Genomic DNA, 22,482 nt, shown 5'->3' with positions numbered 1-22,482 from the left:
AGTTTGAGAAGTTATATTTATTCTCCTTGTCTGTTTCTTTCTGTCAGGACGCAAGTGACAAGGACTTGTACAGTCAGATGCGAGTGGGAATCCTCTGCATTGACGAAAATCATCAGCTCAACCCATCCAGAGTAGGCATCGTGTTGTAGGGGGTTGTGGTCATGGAGGAGCTGGCCAACCTACCACAGGCCTTCTGTGATCTTTTTGGACTGATTTATGCCTTGCACTTAGATTACCCTAAATGCATGAAAAACACCTTCCAGTTCATTCAGCAGGTGATGCTCAACCTGGGCAGAGGTGAGCTTGCACCAAAAATCCAAACGCTGAAAAATCAACTCTGTCTAAAACAGTGTTCTGAAATATACCACTGTTCCAAATACCAGTGCTTGGTGCTGTTGCACGTCTAAAATACCATGTTTACTGTTTTGCACTGTTTGTGATATGTTTTTAAGTATTTCCACTGTCTTTGTGTCTTTCTGATGATGATCAGATGATGGTATTTGTACTGATCTTGCAGTTTGGTTCCATCCGTATTGCTTGGCATGTTGTATGGTTTTATTGTGGTTTTATTATTAGCAGGACTTAGGGTCCTTGTAGTCCTCCAGCAATCCTGTCATAGTGGGAGCATGGAAGACACTGGCATTGTGCACATCAAAGCTAAAGTTGTGGTTCCACTTTCCAATTCGTGCATGTAGAGAGCAGCAGAAGTTAAAAGAGAAGAGGCAGTCTTCTTTCCCTTCTAAAATATGTTATATACCGCCAGGGTCAACCAAGTACAAATAATATGGTTTAAAAATGTTTCCTGTGCCCCAAATTAAAATAAAACATAAAAAGAATGTACTTTTGTGTTTTGCTTTTTATTTTCTTAATTTAGAATTTCTGGTTTAAAACAGTTTAATGAAATAGAATTTTGTTTTTTACTCTTAAGATACTAGGTGGAGTAATTGGGTAAAGCAACTAACATTACAAGTGATTTCAAGTGAAATCAACTTAGGGGTGAGTGCATTGGGCTTTAAATAACAATTTCAGTACTCATGTTTTTAATAGTGCTGTCAAACGATTAAAATATTTAATCGCGATTAAACGCATTAATGTCATAGTTAACTCGCAATTAATCGCACATTTTTATCTATTCTAAATGTCCCTTGATTTCTTTTTTGTCCCATTATTTTTTCTCATTTTAATGCTCTTATCAACATGGAAAAGTGGATCGGCTTGCTTTGTGCAAATGTTGTTTTTATTGAAAACAACATTGGCATATACTGTAGTGTTCAATTTCACACTAACATTCTCACGTGGAGCAAATAATCTCTCACACAATGTAACACTGTCCATCAATAAAAGGGTGAAACAAATACTTTGTCACACAAGCAGCCCCTTCAACAGCCCTTTCTAAGGGATCCACACAAGGCGATACAAAATAAAATTAAAGCTGCAGGCAGCATTGAGCGGGACCTCGCACTCCACGCAACTCGGGCGTGCTGCGGCCGCGTCACGTGCCGTCATAACACGTGCGGACCACAACATGAAACTCACATGAATCAGCTCAAAATCGCCACGCAGTATATAGCAGAGCCTATAGCAGCATAACTAAGGGATGGTTCAGGACTCACCTGATCCAGCCCTAACTATAAGCATTATCAAAGAGGAATGTCTTAAGCCTACTCTTGAATGTGGTGAGGGTGTCTGCCTCCCGAACCACAACTGGAAGCTGGTTCCACAGGAGAGGAGCTTGGTAACTGAAGGCTCTGGCTCCTGTTCTACTTTTTAGAGACTATAGGAACCACAAGTAGCCCAGCATTCAGAGAACGTAGTGTTCTAGAGGGGTAATAGGGTACTATGAGCTCTTTAAGATATGAAGGGCCTGACCATGAAGAGCTTTATAGGTGAGGAGGAGGATTTTAAATTCAATTCTACATTTTATAGGGAGCCAGTGCAGAGAAGCTAGTACAGGAGAGATGTGATCTCTTTTTCTAGTTCCTGTCAGTACTCGTGCTGCAGCGTTCTGAATTAATTGGAGCGTTTTAATGGACTTATTGGGGCAACCTGATAATAAAGAGTTGCAGTAATCCAGCCTTGAAGTAACAAATGCATGGATTAGTTTTTCTGCATCTGTCTGTGATAGTATGTGTCTAATTTTTCTAATATTACGTAAATGAAAGAAGGCAGTCCTAGAGGTCTGCTTTATGTGGGAGTTAAATGACAAATCCTGATCAAAGATAACTCCAAGATTCCTGACAGTGGTGCTAGAGGCCAAGTTTATCCCATCTAGAGTGACTATATCTTTAGACAATGAGTCTCTAAGGTTTTTGGGGCCAAGAACAAGAATTTCAGTTTTTTCTGAGTTTAACATCAGAAAATTGCAGGTCATCCAGGATTTTATGTCCGTAAGACATGTTTGTAATTTAGATAATTGATTAATTTCATTGGGTTTGATTGATAGATATAACTGTGTATCATCTGCATAACAGTGAAAGTTAATGGAGTGATTCCTAATAATGTTGCCTAAAGGGAGCATATATAAAGTAAATAGTATTGGTCCAAGTACAGAACCTTGTGGAACTCCATGACTAACTTTAGTATTTATGGAGGATTCATCGTTAACATGTACAAACTGAGAACGATCTGATAAGTATGACTTAAACCAGCTTAGGGCAGTTCCTTTAATGCCAATTTGATGCTCAAGTCTATGTAAAAGAATATTATGGTCAATGGTGTCAAATGCAGCACTAAGATCTAATAATACAAGTACAGAGACAAGTCCATTATCAGAAGCAGTCAGAAGGTCATTATTAACTTTAACCAGAGCTGTCTCTGTGCTATGATGAACTCTAAATCCTGACTGAAAATCCTCAAATAAACTATTGTTATGTAGAAAGTCACACAACTCTTTGGCGACTACTTTCTCCAGAATCTTAGAGAGGAAGGGGAGGTTAGAAATCGGTCTATAGTTGGCTAAAACCCCTGGGTCAAGAGTGGGCTTTTTAAGAAGGGGTTTAATTACAGCTACTTTAAAGGACTGTGGTACATATCCTGATAATAAAGAAAGATTAATCATATCCAGTAAAGAAGTGCCAATTAAGGGAACAACTTCTTTAAGCAGCCTAGTTGAGATCGGGTCTAATAGACAGGTTGATGGCTTCGATGAAGAAATGATTGAAGTTAACTGATGAAGATCGATAGCAGAAAAACAGTCTAAATATATATCTAAGTTTACATTGACAGAAGTCCCTGAACTTGGAGAGCCACTGATAACTGTTGATGGCAGTTGGTGATTAATTTTTTCTCTAATAGTAATAATTTTATTATAGAAGAAGCTCATGAAGTCATTGCTACTTAAGTTTATGGGGATATGTGGCTCGATAGAGCTGTGACTCTCTGTCAGCCTGGCTACAGTGCTGAAGAGGAACCTAGGGTTGTTCTTATTTTCTTCTATTAGTGCTGAGTAATAGGCTCCTCTGGCATTACGGCATTGACTTTCTATAGGTTTTAAGATTATCTTGCCAAATTGAGGGATATTCTGATAATTTGGAAGAGCGCCATTTCCTTTCAGATTTCCTAGCTATTTGCTTTAACTGGCGGGTTTGGTGGTTATACCAAGGTGCTAGTCTCCTATGTTTTAATAATTTCCTTTTATAGGAGCGATAGAGTCTAATGCTGATCGTAGTGAGCCTGCAGCACTATCGACAAGATTATCAATTTCAGAGGGACTAAAGTTGTTATAGGACTCTGTTAAATTCAGACATGGCATTGAATTAAACACTGAAGGAATCTCCTCCTTAAATTTAGCTACAGCACTGTCAGATAGACATCTGCTGTAGGAAGTTTTGCCTAATGGCTTATAATCTAATAGTATGAATTCAAAAGTTATTAAATAATGGTCAGATAGGAAAGGATTATGTGGGAAGACTATTAAATGTTCAATATCAATGCCATATGATAGAACAAGGTCAAGAGTGTGATTAAAACAATGAGTTGGTTTATTTACACTCTGACAGAAGCCAATTGAGTCTATTAATGATATAAATGCATTACTAAGGCTGTCATTGTCAACATCCACATGAATATTAAAATCACCTACAATAATTACTTTATCTGATTTAAGGACTAAACTTGATAAAAACTCTGAGAATTCAGATATAAAATCAGAGTACGGTCCAGGAGCGCGGTACACTATAACAAATAGAACTGGCTGCAGTGTTTTCCAGTTTGGGTGAGAAAGACTAAGAACAAGGCTTTCAAATGAATTATAATTTAGTTTAGGTTTAGGGTCCATTAAAACACTCGAATCATATATGGCTGCTACTCCACCTCCTCGGCCTGTGCCTCGAGGAATGTGAGTATTATTATGACTTGGGGGGGTGGATTCATTTAGGCTAACATACTCCTCGTGGGACAACCAGGTCTCAGTAAGACAAAGTAAATCAATATCATAATCTGATATTAATTCATTCACTAAAACAGCTTTAGAGGACAGAGACCTGATATTTAACAGCCCACATTTCATTCTCTTATTTTGTGCTACTGAGGAGTTGGTTTTAATTTTTATTAGATTTTTATGTTGAACTCCTCTTGTTTTTATTTCTTTAAATAATTTAGGTGGTCGGGGGACAGACACAGTCTCTATGGGGTTTGGGTGGGTGACTGTTCTAAAGAAAGAGCAGAGTAGTGTGTAAGACAGCAGCTCTGCTTCCTGGTCCTAACTCTGGACTGTCAGGTTTGAGAAATAAACTTCGCCATATTCCTAGATAAGAGAGCCGCTCCATCCAAAGTGGGATGGATGCCGTCTCTCCTAATCAGACCAGGTTTTCCCCAAAAAGGCTTCCAGTTATCAATGAAGCCCACATCGTTTGCTGGACACCACCTCGACAGCCAGCGGTGGAATGACGACATGCGGCTATACATGTCATCACTGGTCACATTGGGGAGGGGTCCAGAGAAAACTACGGAGTCCGACATTGTCTTAGCATAATTACACACCGACTCCACATTAATCTTAGTGACCTCCGATTGGCGTAAACGGGTGTCATTACCGCCGACGTGGATAACAATCTTACTGTATTTACGATTATCTTTAGCCAGCAGTTTTAAATTTGATTCAATGTCGCCCGCTCTGGCCCCAGGGATACATTTAACTATGGCCGCTGGCTTCGCTAACTTCACGTTTCTGACTATGGAGCTGCCAATAACCAGAGTTGGTTCCTCAGCGGGTGTATCGCTGAGTGGGGAAAATGTATTAGAAACGTGAAGCGATTGGTGGTGACCTGTGGGCTTCGCTGTTCTAGTCTTCCTTCGCTCAGTCACCCAGCCTCCCTGTCTTCCCGGCTGCTCGGGAACTACCGGAGGAACTACCGGGGGAACTACCGGGGGATCTACAGAGCTAACAGAAGCTACCTTCGGTCGGACCGCACCGGCTACTGGGGGCTGGCTAACTATAGCGGCTAAAGATATCTCTGTGGTGTGGTGCCGTTCCTCTTACTCACTAAGCCTCGCCTCCAGCGCAGTAAACAAACTACATTTAATACAGGAACCATTATCATTAAAGGAGGCAGAGGAATAACTGAACATCTGACACACTGAGCAGGACAGAGGAGAGGGAGAGGGAGAAGACATAGCTAACTGCTAATGCTAATGAAGCTAGTGTGTATGAAAAACTTTCGAAAAGTCACTAAAAGAAGGAGTAACTCTGAGTGTTTAGGTAGAACTAGTCTACGTTTAAATGTTAAGCGGGTAAATAACCGCTGTAACTAGTAAAACTAATGTATATTTAGCCAAACAGTGTACACAGAGCAGGAAGGAAACCGCAAATGAGTCAGTACGCTTGCCGTAGCATGTCACCTGTCCAGTACACACACACCTGATGTGTTGACTGATGTTATTGTCTTAATGTGGGTGTTAACATTTTTTCCAGACTACACCTAGACTCCTGTTGTCTGATGGTCTTTAGCATTAGTTGTTTAACTGGAGGGAATTTTGGAACATCCATCAATGATTTGTTGAATGCACCAGTCTGTCTTGTAAAATGTTGTGGTCGACTTTTCCACTGTCTGTGTTTAAGAATCACAGTCAGAATCAAACAAATGTATTTCAGTAACAAAGACAAACAGAAGATAGTTTGACAGACCGTAAAAGCTGATGATGATCCAGTAAAGACACTGTGAGCAAACTGATTCCATGAAGCAGCAATTTTATTTATTAATTCTTAGAAAACTGAATCAATCAGGAAGCGATTTCACATGGGATAACAGAATATATTATCAAAATTATGGCTTCTTAAAAACTAAAGTACAACATAAACACAAAATGTTTCCACGCAGCCTGTGTCATCTGAAATATTTCAACTAGCCATTCAAGCATGAAGATAAATGAAGAAACCAATCAAATCAAAGTATGCTGGATTTCATAACAGTTGGATTCACAGGACACAGGAGAATATTTCAACAGTTTTGTAACATCTTCTGTATAAACTGACTAACATAAACATAAATTGCGTTTAACAGCTTTATACTGTATGCACATATTACTATATATATTGTGTTCATATGTTAACTGAGACTTGTCAACATTAGAATAACATCAGAATAAAAAAGCATTGTATTGACTGAAAAGCACATTATAAAAAACTTAGAAATAAAAAAGAAAAATACATTGATTTCTACACAATTTGACTCTGTGTTTAGTTTGTGATATAGGATAGGGAACTGTAGTACTTAACATTAAACACCAGGGGGAATTTAAAAAACCTGAGCTGTTAGCTGTGTCCAAGTTATATATAGAGCAAACCTTTATTTACCAGGGGAATCTACTTGGGAAAAAAGTTTTCTGAATTGAATGGCTGGTAGTAATCACATCAACATCACACGTCATAGAAACACAATAATGTTGCTTCTTTACCAGAAGCTGTTAGTTTACCAAATCTGTACCGAAGAGCTGCTCTGGTTCCGTCATTCACTTTTCTTTTCATCTCTTCCAGTTTCTGGACCTTCTCTGTGTCTCCTTTTTCGTCCATCTTTTCAATCAGGAAGTCCAAGTGGACAAGAGTGGACAGTGAATCAGCATTCAGGGCGATCTGCTCCAGTTTGACAACATGCTGGAAGGACTCTTCCAACCACTGATCTTTATCTTTCTGAAGTTCTTCTGTTTTCTTCTTTAGATTTTCCAAAAGGCTCAACCTGCTCTCTCTTTCTGTCTTGTTCTTTTCATACTTCTCTTTCACATCCTCTAAGGTCTTCTGAACTTTTCTTGTCTTGTTCACATAGATCCACTTTTCTTTCACATGAGCTGATACAGGACACTTCTTGGTACAAACAGTGCAGCGACCACCTTTCATGACCTCACAGTGTCCTGGTTTCCAGGCCATTGTACATCCAGGATGGTGACAGTTCTCTTCACAGACTGTACAGCAGGTAGCTGCTGCATAAAACACCAACCCCCACATCCCACCATCAATAGGTTCTTTATCTTTGTAGACCTCATCAACTTCTACAGTGAACTTCTCATTGTTCTTCATCTCTTGTTCATATTTCTTCAGAGCTTCCTCAGTCTGTTGGATTTCTTTCTGTTTTAGTTCAATAAACTCAACTCTCTCTTTCAGGTTTTGGATGCAGGCTGTCAGTCTGATTCGTTCATTCAGAACGTCCACAGTTGTCTTCAGCTTTTGAGGTTCAGTTTTTTCCAGAAAGTCTGTGAACTGTCTCAGTCCTTCTGTTGATATTTTATCTGCACATTCAAGGTATTCTGTGTCCTCTGTCCTGTCTTCATGCTGACAGTTATCAAACAGGAAGTGAACAGGCTGATTCTTTTCATCTTTGGCAAACTTAATGCTTACAGCCTCGAGTGCTTTCAGAACATTTGTAGGTGTTCTTCCATTTGAGTGAGTGATGAGGGGAACAATGTTCTTCTCCATATCTTTTCCAAACAGAGACATCACTGAGTCAAAGATGTATGACAGTCGGTCATTCAGTCGACATTCAGTAGCTTTCAGCACCAGACCCACTGCATTGATCTCATGGACTCCGTCCTCTGAGCGGAACAAGTCGAATAATCTGTGACTGATGATGACATCATGTTCAATCCCTCTGGTACCTCCGTATCCAGGAGTATCGATGATGGTCAGTGAGTAGGGCAGAGTTTTATCTTCAAAACCAAAGATCTCATAAACGATCACATCTGATGTCTGAGTCTCTGACTGACTTCTCTTCTCCTCCTTCTCGTCCTCAACGATCTGAAACCAGACCTTGTCTTCCCACTTCACTCCCATGGTGTAGTTGACCAGAGTGTTGATCAGAGTAGATTTTCCTGTTCCTGTTTCACCCAAAAATAAAATGGTTCTGTTTGTCTTGGTCAGATCTTTTTCACCAAGAGTCATTCTTCTTATAGTTCCAATATTCTCTTTCTTTGGTTTCAGCTGGTAGACAGCAGGAGACCCTGAATGGATCAGATCTTTGCAGTTGATGTTGTCATATTTGGATGAGCTGTTCCTGTAGAAGGAAAGACATGAGCTCAAACTGTATTGAACATAGACTCAGAAAAATTTAAACATTTTTAATAACATGTTGAAGTGTAGAGTGTTCACCTGAGGGGAGTGATCTGATTTATGGTTGATTGCACACATTACTACCTTACTAAAAACAAATAAAAGGGTTTTAAGACCCCAGCAACAAAAAATATTTTTATGTAAGTCTGGGTCTTAATTAAAAAAAATCACCAGCATTTTCACCGTAATCTATTGAATAATCTATTAAATTAAATAAACTGAACCACTCACATTGTCATGGTAATGGATTCACAGGAACTTGAGGATGGAGCCGTATTCTCTGGATGAAAGAAAAACAAGTCAGTACAACAACAGGACAACACTGGACCTACTGGAGGATCCAGCACAGTTTGACATGATATATATTTCACATATCTGTCAAACCATTCAAACACTTTACTACTTTTTTTTAGAGACACCTTTAAAAGGCCTGTTGACCTTAGGAACAGATCAGTTGTGGGTGTAACATGCAGGAAGAGAAACTGCAGAGAAACATCCCACCTATAAGACCATACCTGTGTTTTCATGGACAGTTTTAAGTTAAGTTTTTTGCTGCAAAGAAACAAGGCTTACTAGGTAGCTAGAAGTTCGCGAGAATCCATCTTGACAGGCTTCAAGCTATATGCTTGTGTCTAAACACAGTGGTTTGGACCAGTCAGCGTCCTATGAGGAACTACTGGCAGCTATGGTATGAGCTAGAGGCTACAGTTCTGAAAGTATTTCTTCATTGAACAAAGAGCAAAGGATCGGTGGAAAATATGCTTTTGACATTGTTTTCCTGTCTAGTACACTGATGGGAGGCCACTGTGCCATAAGGCTACTATTATACAATATGTATTTACCGCTGGTATATATATTAACTGTCCCTTTATTCCAAAACTTGTATAAAAAACAAGAGAAGAACATTTAATAAAGCAATGGAAGGCGGGAGGGGATGAACTAAGTTAAAGAGTAACTGCACAAAAAAATCTAAGAACAGAGCAGAAATCCGAGAGCAGAAGTTTCGCCAACACACAAAAACAACGTGAGTGCAAGCGCAGACAATCTGTGCAAGCACACAGATTGAACAGAAGTACAGTAAATCAGAGCACAAACAGGGGCTTTTTGAGTGCGAGGGCAGAGTTTTGAGGGAAAGCATTAAAAAAAGCATTACACAGATATGGTCCTTTAAAGTTGATAGAATAAGGGGAAAACCACAATTCTTCACTTCATTTCAATGTTATTCTATAAAATATGAATGAATCATATGAATGTATAATAGCATGCTTTGACAATTAACTGCATTTTGTATTTAGTGTTAACTCTTAGCTTGAAATTCTAAAAATTAATTGTTCTATTTTCAAGTGTTCTTACCTGTACGATTTCACGAAGCTCTCGGATGCTGAGGAGGCAGAAAGAGCAGAGATCAGTGTGAGCAGAGAGGGTGGAGACTCTGTGGTCACATGATTCAACAGAAACAGTCTCAGAGACAGAAAGCTGATTTTCTGCAGTGGACTGTCTGTGCTTCATTGTGAATGGATGAATGTAATCTAAAGTCATGAAAATGTAAATAAACATTCTTGTATAACGTCAGCATTAGTGCACAGGGTATAGTTTATAGTGTGAGTATTTAGTACTAACAGCTGAACTAAGTCGAACACGCACACCTTTATTCACTTGTATCAATTAAGTTATATTTCTGTACTTATTTAAAAAAAGGCAGGTCATATCTCATCAAACTCTCCTCCCTCCTTTGACTTCACCTGTTCTACTGGTTAGACGTTTCTCTAAAATCATGTGACAACAAAATCTACAAAAGCACCTTTCAAGGATAATACCATTGAAAGTGCTTGAGACAGAAAGGTGTTAATAAAATATGTAAGTATATTAAAAGTCACACATTGGGATTATAAAAGTAAAACTAAGAAGAAAAATTACAATGAATAAACAGCCTTAAGTTGAATTTAATAAAGTACAGTGGTAAACAAAAGTCAAAAAAGCAAGAGTTGGAGCCTACTGTATGTCTGTTTGTAAGTCTATGGATCATAAAAACTAAATGCTGCTTCTACATGTTTAGTTCAGACTCTGGAGACAGTAAACAGACCTCAACATGGACCATCTGAGAGGTTCTGGACACTTAATAATGGAGCTGCTTATCGGGAATGTATTTTGGCTCTAAATCCTTCAGTGAATTATAAAACAAAAGCAGAATTTTAAATCCAGTTCTTTGATAATGAAAAGTGTGGACCTTGTTTCAAACAAAGAATAAAAATGGTTATTGATACATTAGGTATATTGTAGTATTTAAAAAAAAACAAGTGCGATGCCCGTTTTCAACACTTTCTCAAGAACTGCTCATACTTGCTGCTTGAGGGCCAGCAAAACTGTATGGAATATTACAAATTTGAGAAATTACATTGTACCTGCTTGGTCCAGACATCTTCTGTACTAAATTTGGTTAGGATTGTTCAAATCTTGTATGGAAAATATTTGCATAAAATTCTAAATGGTGGAAAATACATGTAGATATGAATTCAAAAGCATAAAGTTAATTATTTTAGCACCACCATCTGGTGTAACTGCACAGAATTTCTCATGGCACTTCCTTTATATATAGGTCTAACCTATTCATAATAAAAAGTCTTTCTATATCGTGAATTACCTATGATTGCCTAATTGCCATGATATTTAGAATGATTAACAACATCGCAACAGTCACTAATGATACTTTACAGGCCACCCAAATGATGATCTTGTTTTAGGTCTGATGTTTTACAGCTGGCCTCATCATGACTCGTAATCACCCCAATTCTTCACTAAGGTCTGTTCAGCTCGCTAATGTGGTACAAACGCTACAGCCAAACTCAAGCATGTCCCCCTCACTTTTAAACATCAAATCTGTTTGCTTTAAAGTTAGTGTAGTTCAGTAGAGTCTCATCAGTCCACACAGAATCCTTCAGTAATACAATGTTCGACATCAACAATAGAGTTCATCACATATTGCTCATGACACTTAGAAACATCAGTTCTAATGTTGCTGTGCGTTTCTCTGTCTGTCAGACTGAAAGTGTTTCAGTAACAAAGAGACATTTATTGAAAGTCCAACAGACTCTAAAAGCGGATGATTATCCAGTGAAGACACTCTGAGCGAACTGGTTTCATTAAGCAGAGATTTTATTCATCATTCACAGAAAACAGAATCAGGATGTGATTTTACGTGTAATAACAGAATATATTGCAATCACTAAAAATGTTGTTTGTTAAAAACTAAAGTAAAACATAAACTGATCAAAATGTCATCTGAAATATTTGAACTAGTCATAGCAACCATGAAGACATATGAAGAAACCAGAGTACCAATCAAATCAATCAGAATCAGAAATACTTTAATAATCCCGGAGGGAAATTACATTCATTACAAACTCCAGATATACATACAAAGTACATTAGCTTTCACCTACAACACTTGTATTCTGTAACATCTTCTGTAAAAGGTAATTAACATGAGAAACAAATGCGTTATATGTATAATATATGTATATATATCAGTGATATGTTTACTGAGAATCATGTCAACATCAGACTAAAACAGGACCGTCTAGACAGAAAATTGAAAAAACTCCCCAAAAAAATATTTTTTAAAAACTCAACCCAAGAAACTAAAGGAAAATAAATGTATTTTAACAAGTTTGTTGTATTCATAGATGCCACCTACGTTACTATCAAATAGAACGCAGCCATATTGACGACTGATCTTGCCCAGTATGGCCGCCCACACTGCCCATTTGAATGAGAGACAGAGATATCTGGAAAAATTTAAATTTTAGGCTCCGATCCTTATTTGTTACCCCCAGTTTTCTTTTGTCCCTTATTATCTGCCCAGGCTTGCCCCAATTGGCTTTCCATGATATATACATTTATCTAGGAAATAATCCCCCCCCGTACAGTGGGGATAGCTTGAAGGCTTTCAGAGTATTGATGCTTATCAAAATGCTGTGGCTGGATGGGTGAAAGACGTGAAAGTGCTGCACCTGGCCACCAAGGATTTATATTTAATCATGGGAAATGTAAGTATTATATAAAAAAAATTAAAATGAATGATTTTGGTGGTAGTTTACTCTGACTAGGTAGCGAGTTGTTAGCTAAGCAGTGTTGGGCATCTTACTTTAAAAAAGTAATTAGTTATAGTTATATACTTGAGGCACTGCTGCGCTTTTATTGTAGTAACGCGCCTCTTTACATTCACAGTAACAGTAACGGCGTTGCAACGATGGGAAAAGTAATTAATTAGATTACTCTGTTACTGAAAAAATAACGCCGTTAGTAACGCCGTTATACTTAAACACCGTTACTCCCAACACTGTAGCTAAGTGGCTAACAGCTAGCAAGCTACAACTCATCTTGGTGTCACTTAGCTCACAGCTAGCTGTCATTAATCTGGATAATGTTCTTTAATGTCAGATGTGATTATATTTTATACAGTCCATGGTTTATACTCATTGAAAGAACATGAAGGGAAACGAGAGATTGTGACTGTATGGGAACAGTTTGTGGTGGATTACTCTGATCATTGTTGATGTCAGTGCTGCTAGTGAGCACTTCAGCTTTCTGCTACAGCAGCGGTTCCCAAACTGTTTTTCCCGCACATGTGGAGAACAATACTGACTTTGGCGCGATTGGCCCGAGACGGTCGTAAAGATGGCGGCGCAAAGCTACAGTGACGTCATGTGAATCGAATGAATAGGAGACGGAAGGTACTGTTGTGCTCTACATTAAGCAAGAGGGGGTTAATGTAGCTGCTGTTAGCTAACCGCTAATGTAGCTTCCAGAATGCCAGGAGCCAAACCTGGCAAAACCACCTCAGTCATTTATTCCCTATATGTGGAAGCAAACAGCTAAAAGCCAAGCTGTATGTGTCCAAGTTGGCAGAGAAACCTGTGTTCTCCAGGAGAAATCTACATGGGAAACCAGGTTGTTGTAACCCGGTTACTGAAGTTCATTAATGTTTTGATCTCGGGAGCACGGACGGGGGAATTTGGGGGCGGGGGGGGGACACAAGGGACATGTCCCCTGCACTTTTTCAAAAGGCTGTTTCGGTCCCCTGCAGTTTTTACCGTCCAAAAACAATTATACACTATAGTGAAAAGAGACGCGTCAAGAACTAGGGACAAGCGGAAAACGGCCGCTCCAGCTGAAGCCTGTTTCCCTTAGTTTAGACCCGCCCACAAGCTCCTCGATTGGCTCTGCCGTTTCTTGTGTGATTGGCCGTCCCCGCTGTCACTCCATCTTGCTTGCACACCGGTCTGCTAGTTGAAAGACCTGGCTTCACAACTGCATCAAGCACAAACGCCTGAACAATGTGGCAGTTTGTCACATACACCAAGAAAGGGTTGATGCCTTGGACAGGAAGAAACTCTGCCAGGAATATATCTCTGCCAATGATCGAAGACAACATGTGTTTGGACGCTTTGGATGAGTTGATGATGTTGACCCTTCTGTGGTCTTTGGCTCAAATTGACCCTTGTTCACTTTTCATTTACATCAAAAATAGGATTTTCTTCCTATTCCATAATGAGGTCTGTTTACCATATATTCCAAAAATAAGTGTAAAATTGGTGGTACTGAGTTGGATTGAAGTTGACTAATAAGGTGAAACACAGAATTGGGTGATAATGTTTTGCTACATGCTTTACAACCAGTCAAACCAAAAAAGGGAACAGTAAACTTAAAAGTAGCAATAGAAAACTAGAAGAACTACTAGAAAACACAGTGAACTGAAAGAGTTAGTTTTATTAAAAATACTTGTGTCCCCCCACCTCTGAGATCAAAATTTCGTCCATGCTCAGGAGAGATGATAAGGCATCCAGAGAGGGGTAGGAAGCAAACTAACAGCTGTTCTCAACACTAAATAAATAATTTGGTGTGGATCAAAACATGATTCAGCACTGATATTCATATATACAGTGAAGTAACTATTAGAATTAAACATGAAACTAAATAAAAGAACTCAAAGAATCCTAAGAGACCCAACCACTGTTTCTGTGTACCCTGCTGCCGTCTGGGAAGAGGTACAATGGCTTCCTCTGCTGTACCACAAGACTTAAAGACAGCTTCTTCCCTCTGACTGTGAGACTGTTAAATTATTCTTAAACAAACAAATGTAAAACAACAAAAAAAATATGACTCAACTTTATTTTGTTTTAAAAGTAGCATAAAGGGAACTTTATCTAAATTTCATTCTATGGACTTGCGTTGTAAATGACAATAGAATAACTTTGAAACCCTGAAACAGTTATTACATACCACAGAAGGTGCTGTTTCCAGGAATTACACATAGTTAAAAGGTGATACATTGTGTGATGTTTTAACATTTGGATCTACAAATTTTCTACACAACTGTCTGCTCAAATTCACATTTTTTGCTTCTTTGCTTCTTTACCAGAGGTTGATAGTTGAGCAAACCTGTACCGCATTGCTGCTCTGGTTCCTTCATCCACTCGACTTTTCATCTCTTCCAGTTTCTGGACCTTCTCTGTGTCTCCTTTCTCCTTCATCTTCTCAATCAGGAAGTCCAAGTGGACAAGAGTGGACAGTGAATCAGTATTCAGGGCGATCTGCTCCAGTTTGACAACATGCTGGAAGGACTCTTCCAACCACTGATCTTTATCTTTCTGAAGTTCTTCTGTTTTCTTCTTTAGATTTACCAAAAGGCTCAACCTGCTCTCTCTTTCTGTCTTGTTCTTTTCATACTTCTTTTTCACATCTTCTAACAGAAGCAGACAGCTCCTTCATAAAACACCTTCCACCACATCCCACCATCAATAGGTTCTTTATCTTTGTAGACCTCATCAACTTCTACAGTGAACTTCTCATTGTTCTTCATCTCTTGTTCATATTTCTTCAGAGCTTCCTCAGTCTGTTGGATTTCTTTCTGTTTTTCTTCAATAAACTCAACTCTCTCTTTCAGGTTTTGGATGCAGGCTGTCAGTCTGATTCGTTCATTCAGAACCTCCACAGTTGTCTTCAGGTTTTGAGGTTCAGTTTTTCCCAGAAAGTCTGTGAACTGTCTCAGTCCTTCTGTTGTTATTTTATTTATATTTTTAAGTGCTGTTCTGCCCTCTGTCCTGTCTTCATGCTGACAGTTATCAAACAGGAAGTAAACAGGCTGATTATTTTCATTTTTGGCAAACTTAATGTTTGCAGCCTCGAGTGCTTTCAGAACATTTTTAGGTGTTGTTCCATTTGAGTATGTAATGAGGGGAACAATGTTCTTCTCCATATCTTTTCCAAACAGAGACACCACTGAATTAAAGATGTATGAAAGTCGGTCATCCAGACGATTCTCAGACGCCTTCAGCACCAGACCCACTGCATTGATCTCATGGACTCCGTCCTCTGAGCGGAACAAGTCGAATAATCTGTGACTGATGATGTCATCTTGTTCAGACCCTCTGGTACCTCCGTATCCAGGAGTATCGATGATGGTCAGAGAGTAGGGCAGAGTTTCACCTTCAAAACCAAAGATCTCATAAACGATCACATCTGATGTCTGACTCTCTATCTGATCAATCCTCTCCTCCCCCACAATCTGAAACCAGACATCGTCCTCCCACTCCACTCCCATGGTGTAGTTGACCAGAGCGTTAATGAGGGTAGATTTTCCTGTTCCTGTTTCACCAACAAGTAAAATGGTTTTGTTTGTCTTTGCAGGGTTTTTTTCACCAAGTGTCATTCTTCTTAGAGTTCCAATCTTCTGTTTCTTTGGTGTCAGCTGGTAGACAGTGGGAGATCCTGAATGGATCAGATCTTTGCAGGTGATGTTGTCATATTTGGATGAGCTGTTCCTGTAGAAAAGTAAAGACATGAGCTCAAACTCTATACACTCTGCTGTATTGGTATATTACAGGCTGGTTATAAAGCAATAATAATACTAGTAATAATGTAGTAATGCAATCGACCATAAATCAAATTTCATCCAAAATCTCAGCTTTCAGTATCAGCTCACTCACCTCAGGTGATCACTCTACACCTTCTACCTGTGTCCTTTTAACATTTCATTAAAAACATTTTGTAAAGGCACCATAACACACTTAACCAACTGAAACTGAAAGATTCTATGTTGTTGTAGAAATTAGTATTAGTTAGTTAGTACTACTCACATTGCCATGGTAACGGCTTCACAGGAGCTTGAGGATGGAGCAGTTTATTGGTTCTCTGAATGAAAGAAAAACAAGCCAGTAACTCACACCTCCTGTTTAATCACATCAATCTGTGGACATTGTTGGTGTTATTGATATTGATTTACACACTTCCTAATGACAGTAAGTGAAAAATTCACAATAGTTTTACATTTCACAACTAGAGGCATCGACAACATGTTCATAACATTCACTACAGTTTTTACATCTACAGCTACAGCTACAGAGTTCACTGTAGTGTTTTAATGCAGTGTGTTGAAACTCTGACTCAACACCAAGTTAAACCGCAGCCAATGAAGACAGAGTGGTAGGAAGTTTGACCATTTACTGTCACACTTCCTCATTAACATGCTGGTTCTTTGTTTTTAACTAAATACTACACTGTAAATATGAGTACAGTTTGTTGTATTGTATGGAGCAGTCATAAATAACTTATCAAAAATAATTTCATCTACATGATTGCTAATAAATAAGCTTAACATGTCTAATGTCAAATCTATCAATTCATGGCATTGCCTCTATAATGCTTCAGAGTGGATGCAAGCAGATTATTTTCAGTGCATGCACTACAAGTCTGACTTCCTTTTCTACAGATAGAGCTAAACAGGAAGTGACGTTGTGGAATGAAACAGTTACCTTTTCAAATAAGTTTGTTAAACTCTAAAGCAGTTATTTACTTCTCATTTCCAACCAAAAATAAATACCAATAAATTATTTAAAGAAGAACTTTGAGAAAGCCTTAACGGCAGCACATTCAAAGTAACTGACAACTGTCTCATTTAGATAAGGAAGCTATAACACACAAAAAATATAAATCTGTTTTGGTTGCAAGAAAAAACAGAACAGAATTTGTATCAGAATCAAAAAAGGGGAAACCAGTCAAAAACTGTTGGATTTTGTTGTTTACCAATTCCTTTTATTAACATTTCTTTTTTAACTGAAGGATAAAGAGGCCTGTGTTTGAAACCAAAAAATGGAAGTCAGATGGTTTCTTAAGAACTACTATTAGCTGTAGTTGTTGCTACTGTGTTTGTCTCTCTCTCTCTCTCTCTCTCTCTCTCTCTCTCTCTCTCTCTCTCTCTCTCTCTCCCACCCACCTAGAGCCGAAGGATCTGTCCTAGGTTTCTGCCTCTTCAAAGGAAGTTTTTCCTTGCCGCCGTCGCCAAGGTCTTGCTCATGGTGGTACTGTTGGGTCTCTGTAAATAATGTTATAAGGAGTTCGGTCTAGACCTGCTTTATTTGAAAAGTGTCCTGAGATAACTTCTGTTATGAATTGGTGTTTTACAAATAAAACTGAATTGAATTGAATATTTTTATAACAAAAGCCAACAAAATCATGTAGTCCATTCGTTTTTTTTATTTTCCAAACGAAAAAGAAAGATTAAAGCTGATCAATTGAACAAGCCCTTGCAGCCCATGCACGTTGGGTTGTGCTGCAGTTGTGTCACGCACCAGCATATCACGTGTAGACCACACCATGCAAATTTCACATACGTAAATCAGATGATGATTGCCATTGTCATTTCCTAGCTATCAGCTGTCTTTTTAAATATAACCCACTCTTCACAGCTTTATCAGCCTCAGCATTTCACATAAATCTATCAAATCATTAAAACACTTAACTACTCACATCCTGTTGAGTTCAGGAGCTAATAATAATAATAATAATAATAATAATAATAATAAGTTAATCTGGACACACCAAGGATGTAAAAAGGAGTATCTTCACTCTACTAACAATAAACACACAACATTAAAGTACAATCTTGTTTACAAGATGGCTGTGAGCATAATAGAAGTCAGTCTTTTTCTTACTATAATGTACAAGGAGAAATAATAGCTGCCCAGAATTCTCTGTTGAAAAAAACTGAAAACATTAACAAGATTTTAATGGGAATAAAATGTTCTAGGATCTACAGAGACCTCTAGAAAAGAATACCAAAATGCACTGGTATACGACTACTGGAGAGAGGGACGTATCACCTCAAGTATTAAGAATAAAAATATTCCCCTCAACTAGACATGGGAATGAAGAGCTTAGACAAAAATTGGAAGCTTCATATTTGAGTGAATCCGCTAATCATGGTGCTTTCACTGGAATGAATTAGAACTCCTGAAAAGGTTGACTTTGTCTCTGTCAATAGTTAGCCTGAAATCATTCCTCTGACTGTTCCTCCTCACCTCACCTCCCTTCCACATCCAGCCACTCCCTCCTGCCCTGCAATAACTCCAGTGCCAGACACTGACCTCCCCCGCCCATCTGCTCACCTGTATCCACCCCTCCCTCATGAGCCCTGCATCCTAACTGCCTTTTCCGCTCACTCCTTGCCAGGTTGTCTGTGTTGTTTTAGTGGTTTCATGCCTTGCTTTTTAGCCTCTATCTGCTACCTTATCTGTATCTGTATTCATGAAACCATGTCATGATTGTGGAATGTACCTACATGCCATCCTGGTGGCCACACCTTTTTTCTGCCCCTGTTCCAGTCTACCTGTGTTACTTCTCTTTGGACTTTTTCTATGCCACTAAGTCCATGTAACATTCTTTTTGTCATTAAATTAATTTATTCAACATCTGTCTGGAAGGAAGAAAACCATCTGAAAACTGAAAGATTCTATTTTTTTTTAAGTAATTTATAGTCAATAGACTAAATCACTAAAAACACAGATATGGTCCATTAATTTCAGCACATTTCATTTCTGTCTTTTTCTATCACAAGATATTAACTGATCATATGAATGTAAAAAAGCATATTAAGTTATTATGTCAAATACATTTTTCCTAATGCATTTATATCTGCCATTAACTCCTGATCTTAACCTTTTAAAGTATTTCATTGTTCTCTTTAAAAGTGCTCTTACCTGTTGTTGTCTTCACGAAGCTCTCTGATGCTGAGGAGGGAGAGAGCAGTTTTGTAACAGAAGGCGGAGGCTCTGTGATCACATGATTTCAGAGAAACAGTCTCCGAAACAGAAAGCGCCTTCTCTCCGCGAACAGTACAATACTTAAACCACAGATACACACACACACACACACACACACACACACACACACACACTTATGTATGTTCTTATTTTATTTCATTTTTTTTTTTCTGTGTAACTGTTCTGTACCAATACTGAAATTTACCCTTTGGGTGATCACTAAAGGTGGATCTTATCTTATTAAAAACTAATGAAATTAGAGGAAGTATACTCCCTCCCTACTTCCTGTTTTGCTGGTTTGAAGTCACATTATTTCTCTAAAATCATTTGACAACAATATCACCAAAAGCATCTTTAAACAACAAGACAATTCTAAGTGCTTTACCTCACACAGAAAGACATAAAAGACAATACCAAAAGTCAAAGTTAATTATGATTTCAAAAAGTCAAAATAGAATAAGACATTAAACTGTAGGATATACATTATATTGCAGTACAAGATATGAAACTCAAAAATTCAACTCAATAAATTGGAGACAGAAATGTTTTCAGTCCTGAGCACTGAGATTTGGAGTTTTCAGAGTTTGTTTCAGATATGTGGAGAATAAAATCTTAAAACTACTTCTCCAGGTCCTCATCCAGATTGTCAGAAATAAACCCTTCAGTGATTTATAAACCAACAGTCTTATCTTAAAACCAATGCTGTGACACACAAACAAATAGTGTAAAGGCATGAGAGCTGGATGGAAGGGGTCTCTCCTGGTCTTAGTGAGGCATCTGACTCAGTTGCAGCTCTCTGATGTGACACCTGCACTGTTAGCCCGGATTTCCTATCTAATCAAATAAATCAAGTGCAATGTAATCAATCAATTTAAGTTTGATTGCATTACTATCAAATGTAAGTATATTCTACTAATTAGAAGTAGAATATTCTTACATTTGATAGCAATATAATGTGTGAATAATTTTAAGTTTAATGGGCTGGAATTCATAAGTTTTGGTCATGACCACGCCTCTTTATTTCTCGTCACAACAGAATTTGAACCTTGATGATTAGTGCTGCATTCATTATATTGGAAGATTCGCCATTCCTGAGTTGGGAAGTAATTTTTTCCGACTTTGTGGAAAATAATGTGGGAACAACATGGATGCTACAAAACAGATGTGTTGTATTTTAATATTTTTCAGAGTGTTACAAAGACATTGATAGCATACCAGTGGAGATTCACGTTATCAAACGTGCTGAGACGGTTTAAAGCTTTATTTTGTCCCAGACTTGTTGCTGCATGAGTAACCTACATTCCCTGAAACCACAAAAATATTGACTTATTATCAGGGTTTGTGCTATAGTCACTCTACATGGACAGCAATTAACTTAAATATTGTATTACACGTTACATCTATATTAATTTGAAGTTGGAAATAATTTTTCCGATTATTCTGGCAGCACTTGAATGCAGCATTTCCGTTACGTCTCCCGCATTGTGTTCACCTGTTGCGCCCCGGTTAGCCTATCGACAGGAGACTGGATCTGGTGAGTGAGCGACCACACTGTGTTTTAATATTTGATTTTAGAGTTGGCACTGTGTGTTAGTTGGTTGTTTGAGGGTGAAAACTGTTTTAATCAGCTAAGATTATATGCTAACGTTCGTCACATTTTAGCTCCAGAGTAGAGAAACAACATTTTAACCAGTTAAAGACATTTTCTCTCCATAGTCCATAGATTTATCTGCAGTGGCTGTTTGTGAGCAGTAAAAACGTTGTTTTAACCAGTAATATGGATATTTCCACTTGCTAGAGACTTGTTAGCTCGGAAGCTAATGGAAATTGCAGTTTACAGCAGTTAAATATAAAATATAAATATTGTCAACTGATATTTTTTTAGTTTTTTTGTTTTTGTCTTTCCACCTACTGTGCTGTAGAGTGAGCTGAAGTTTCCTAATTCTCCTCATGGATGCAGTCTGATTAATCTGCATTATTTTATAATTAATTTAACATGTTACTTTGACAGCCCAAAAAGTAATTAAAAACTGTGGGGAAGTCATGGAAAGTATTTCATAACTATATGTGATTTAGTTATGTCCACTATCTTGCAGACCACGCAGCCAACAGACATAAGGTGCCTTTGTCTTCGGGGACTGCCAGTCCTCTTCGGGGATGATCCCTCTGAATTCTTCTAAACCTTCCCTATAAGTAACTACATTTGTTGTAAATGATGCAGGTGCATTGTGTGTTTTAGTGATTAAAGGTCCAGTGTGTAATATTTATGGTGATTTATTAACAGAAATGTAAAATAATACATATAACTATGTTGTTAGTGCTATATAGTCACCCTATGAAACGAGTCGTTACGTTTTAATTACTTCAGATTTCACCTTTTCATGTAACTTACATATACCGCGGGTCCCCCTACACAGAGGCTGACATCTTCTGCTGCAAAGTAGCAATTCGCCGCTACTTTGTCAAGCGAAGAATTCAATTTAATTACATTTTATTTGTATAGCGCCAATTCATAACAGAAGTTATCTCAGGACACTTTTCAAATAGAGCAGGTCTAGACCGAACTCTTTATAACATTATTTACAGAGACCCAACAGTCCCACCATGAGCAAGACCTTGGAGACAAGGGCAAGGAAACACTGCCTGTTAAAAAGGCAGAAACCTAGGACAGATCCTCCGGCTCTAGGTGGGTGGTCATCTGTCTCGACCAGTTGGGGTGAAAGAGAGAGAGAGAGAGAGACAGACAGACAGAGAGACAGGTGCACAGCAGAAGAAGGCGGATGTGACGTAGGAGGCGGAGGAACGCCGTGTTTACTAATTTCTAATGGCTAATTTTGTTGTGTTGTG

At 38.4% G+C, this 22,482-nt stretch overlaps 1 protein-coding gene and 1 long non-coding RNA gene across 26 annotated transcripts in view; one reads left to right on the top strand and one right to left on the bottom strand.

Moving 5' to 3' along the window:
* Positions 1–15,699, top strand: part of LOC127370223 (uncharacterized) — a 37,946-nt gene extending 22,247 nt beyond the window's left edge. The window contains exons 2-3 of the long non-coding RNA XR_007886167.1: positions 7,453–7,662; positions 15,551–15,699. This is a non-coding gene — a long non-coding RNA (uncharacterized LOC127370223). The remainder of the gene's footprint in view (positions 1–7,452; positions 7,663–15,550) is intronic.
* Positions 1–19,674, bottom strand: part of LOC127370206 (uncharacterized) — a 43,334-nt gene extending 23,660 nt beyond the window's left edge. For 2 of the 25 annotated variants that reach the window (XM_051412042.1, XM_051412048.1), the window contains exons 1-4: positions 19,573–19,660; positions 17,811–17,909; positions 16,675–16,729; positions 7,173–8,480 (exon numbers count right to left, since the gene is read on the bottom strand). In XM_051412042.1, the coding sequence (XP_051268002.1) occupies positions 7,173–8,480; positions 16,675–16,682 (1,316 nt within the window). In that variant the 5' untranslated portion in view covers positions 16,683–16,729; positions 17,811–17,909; positions 19,573–19,660. Of the gene's footprint in view, positions 1–7,172; positions 8,481–8,767; positions 8,817–9,889; positions 12,451–15,294; positions 16,360–16,674; positions 16,730–17,810; positions 17,910–19,572 lie in introns of those variants that run through there. The other 23 variants (XM_051412062.1, XM_051412059.1, XM_051412057.1 and 20 more) reach the window with 23 other exon arrangements.
* Positions 19,675–22,482: the final 2,808 nt, after the last annotated feature.

The sequence above is a fragment of the Dicentrarchus labrax genome, unplaced genomic scaffold, assembly GCF_905237075.1.
Source record: "Dicentrarchus labrax unplaced genomic scaffold, dlabrax2021, whole genome shotgun sequence".
NCBI classification, from domain to species: Eukaryota; Metazoa; Chordata; class Actinopteri; family Moronidae; genus Dicentrarchus; species Dicentrarchus labrax.
The sequence above is the reverse complement of the archived record's forward strand: the minus strand, read 5'-3'. Positions and strand labels throughout refer to the sequence as shown.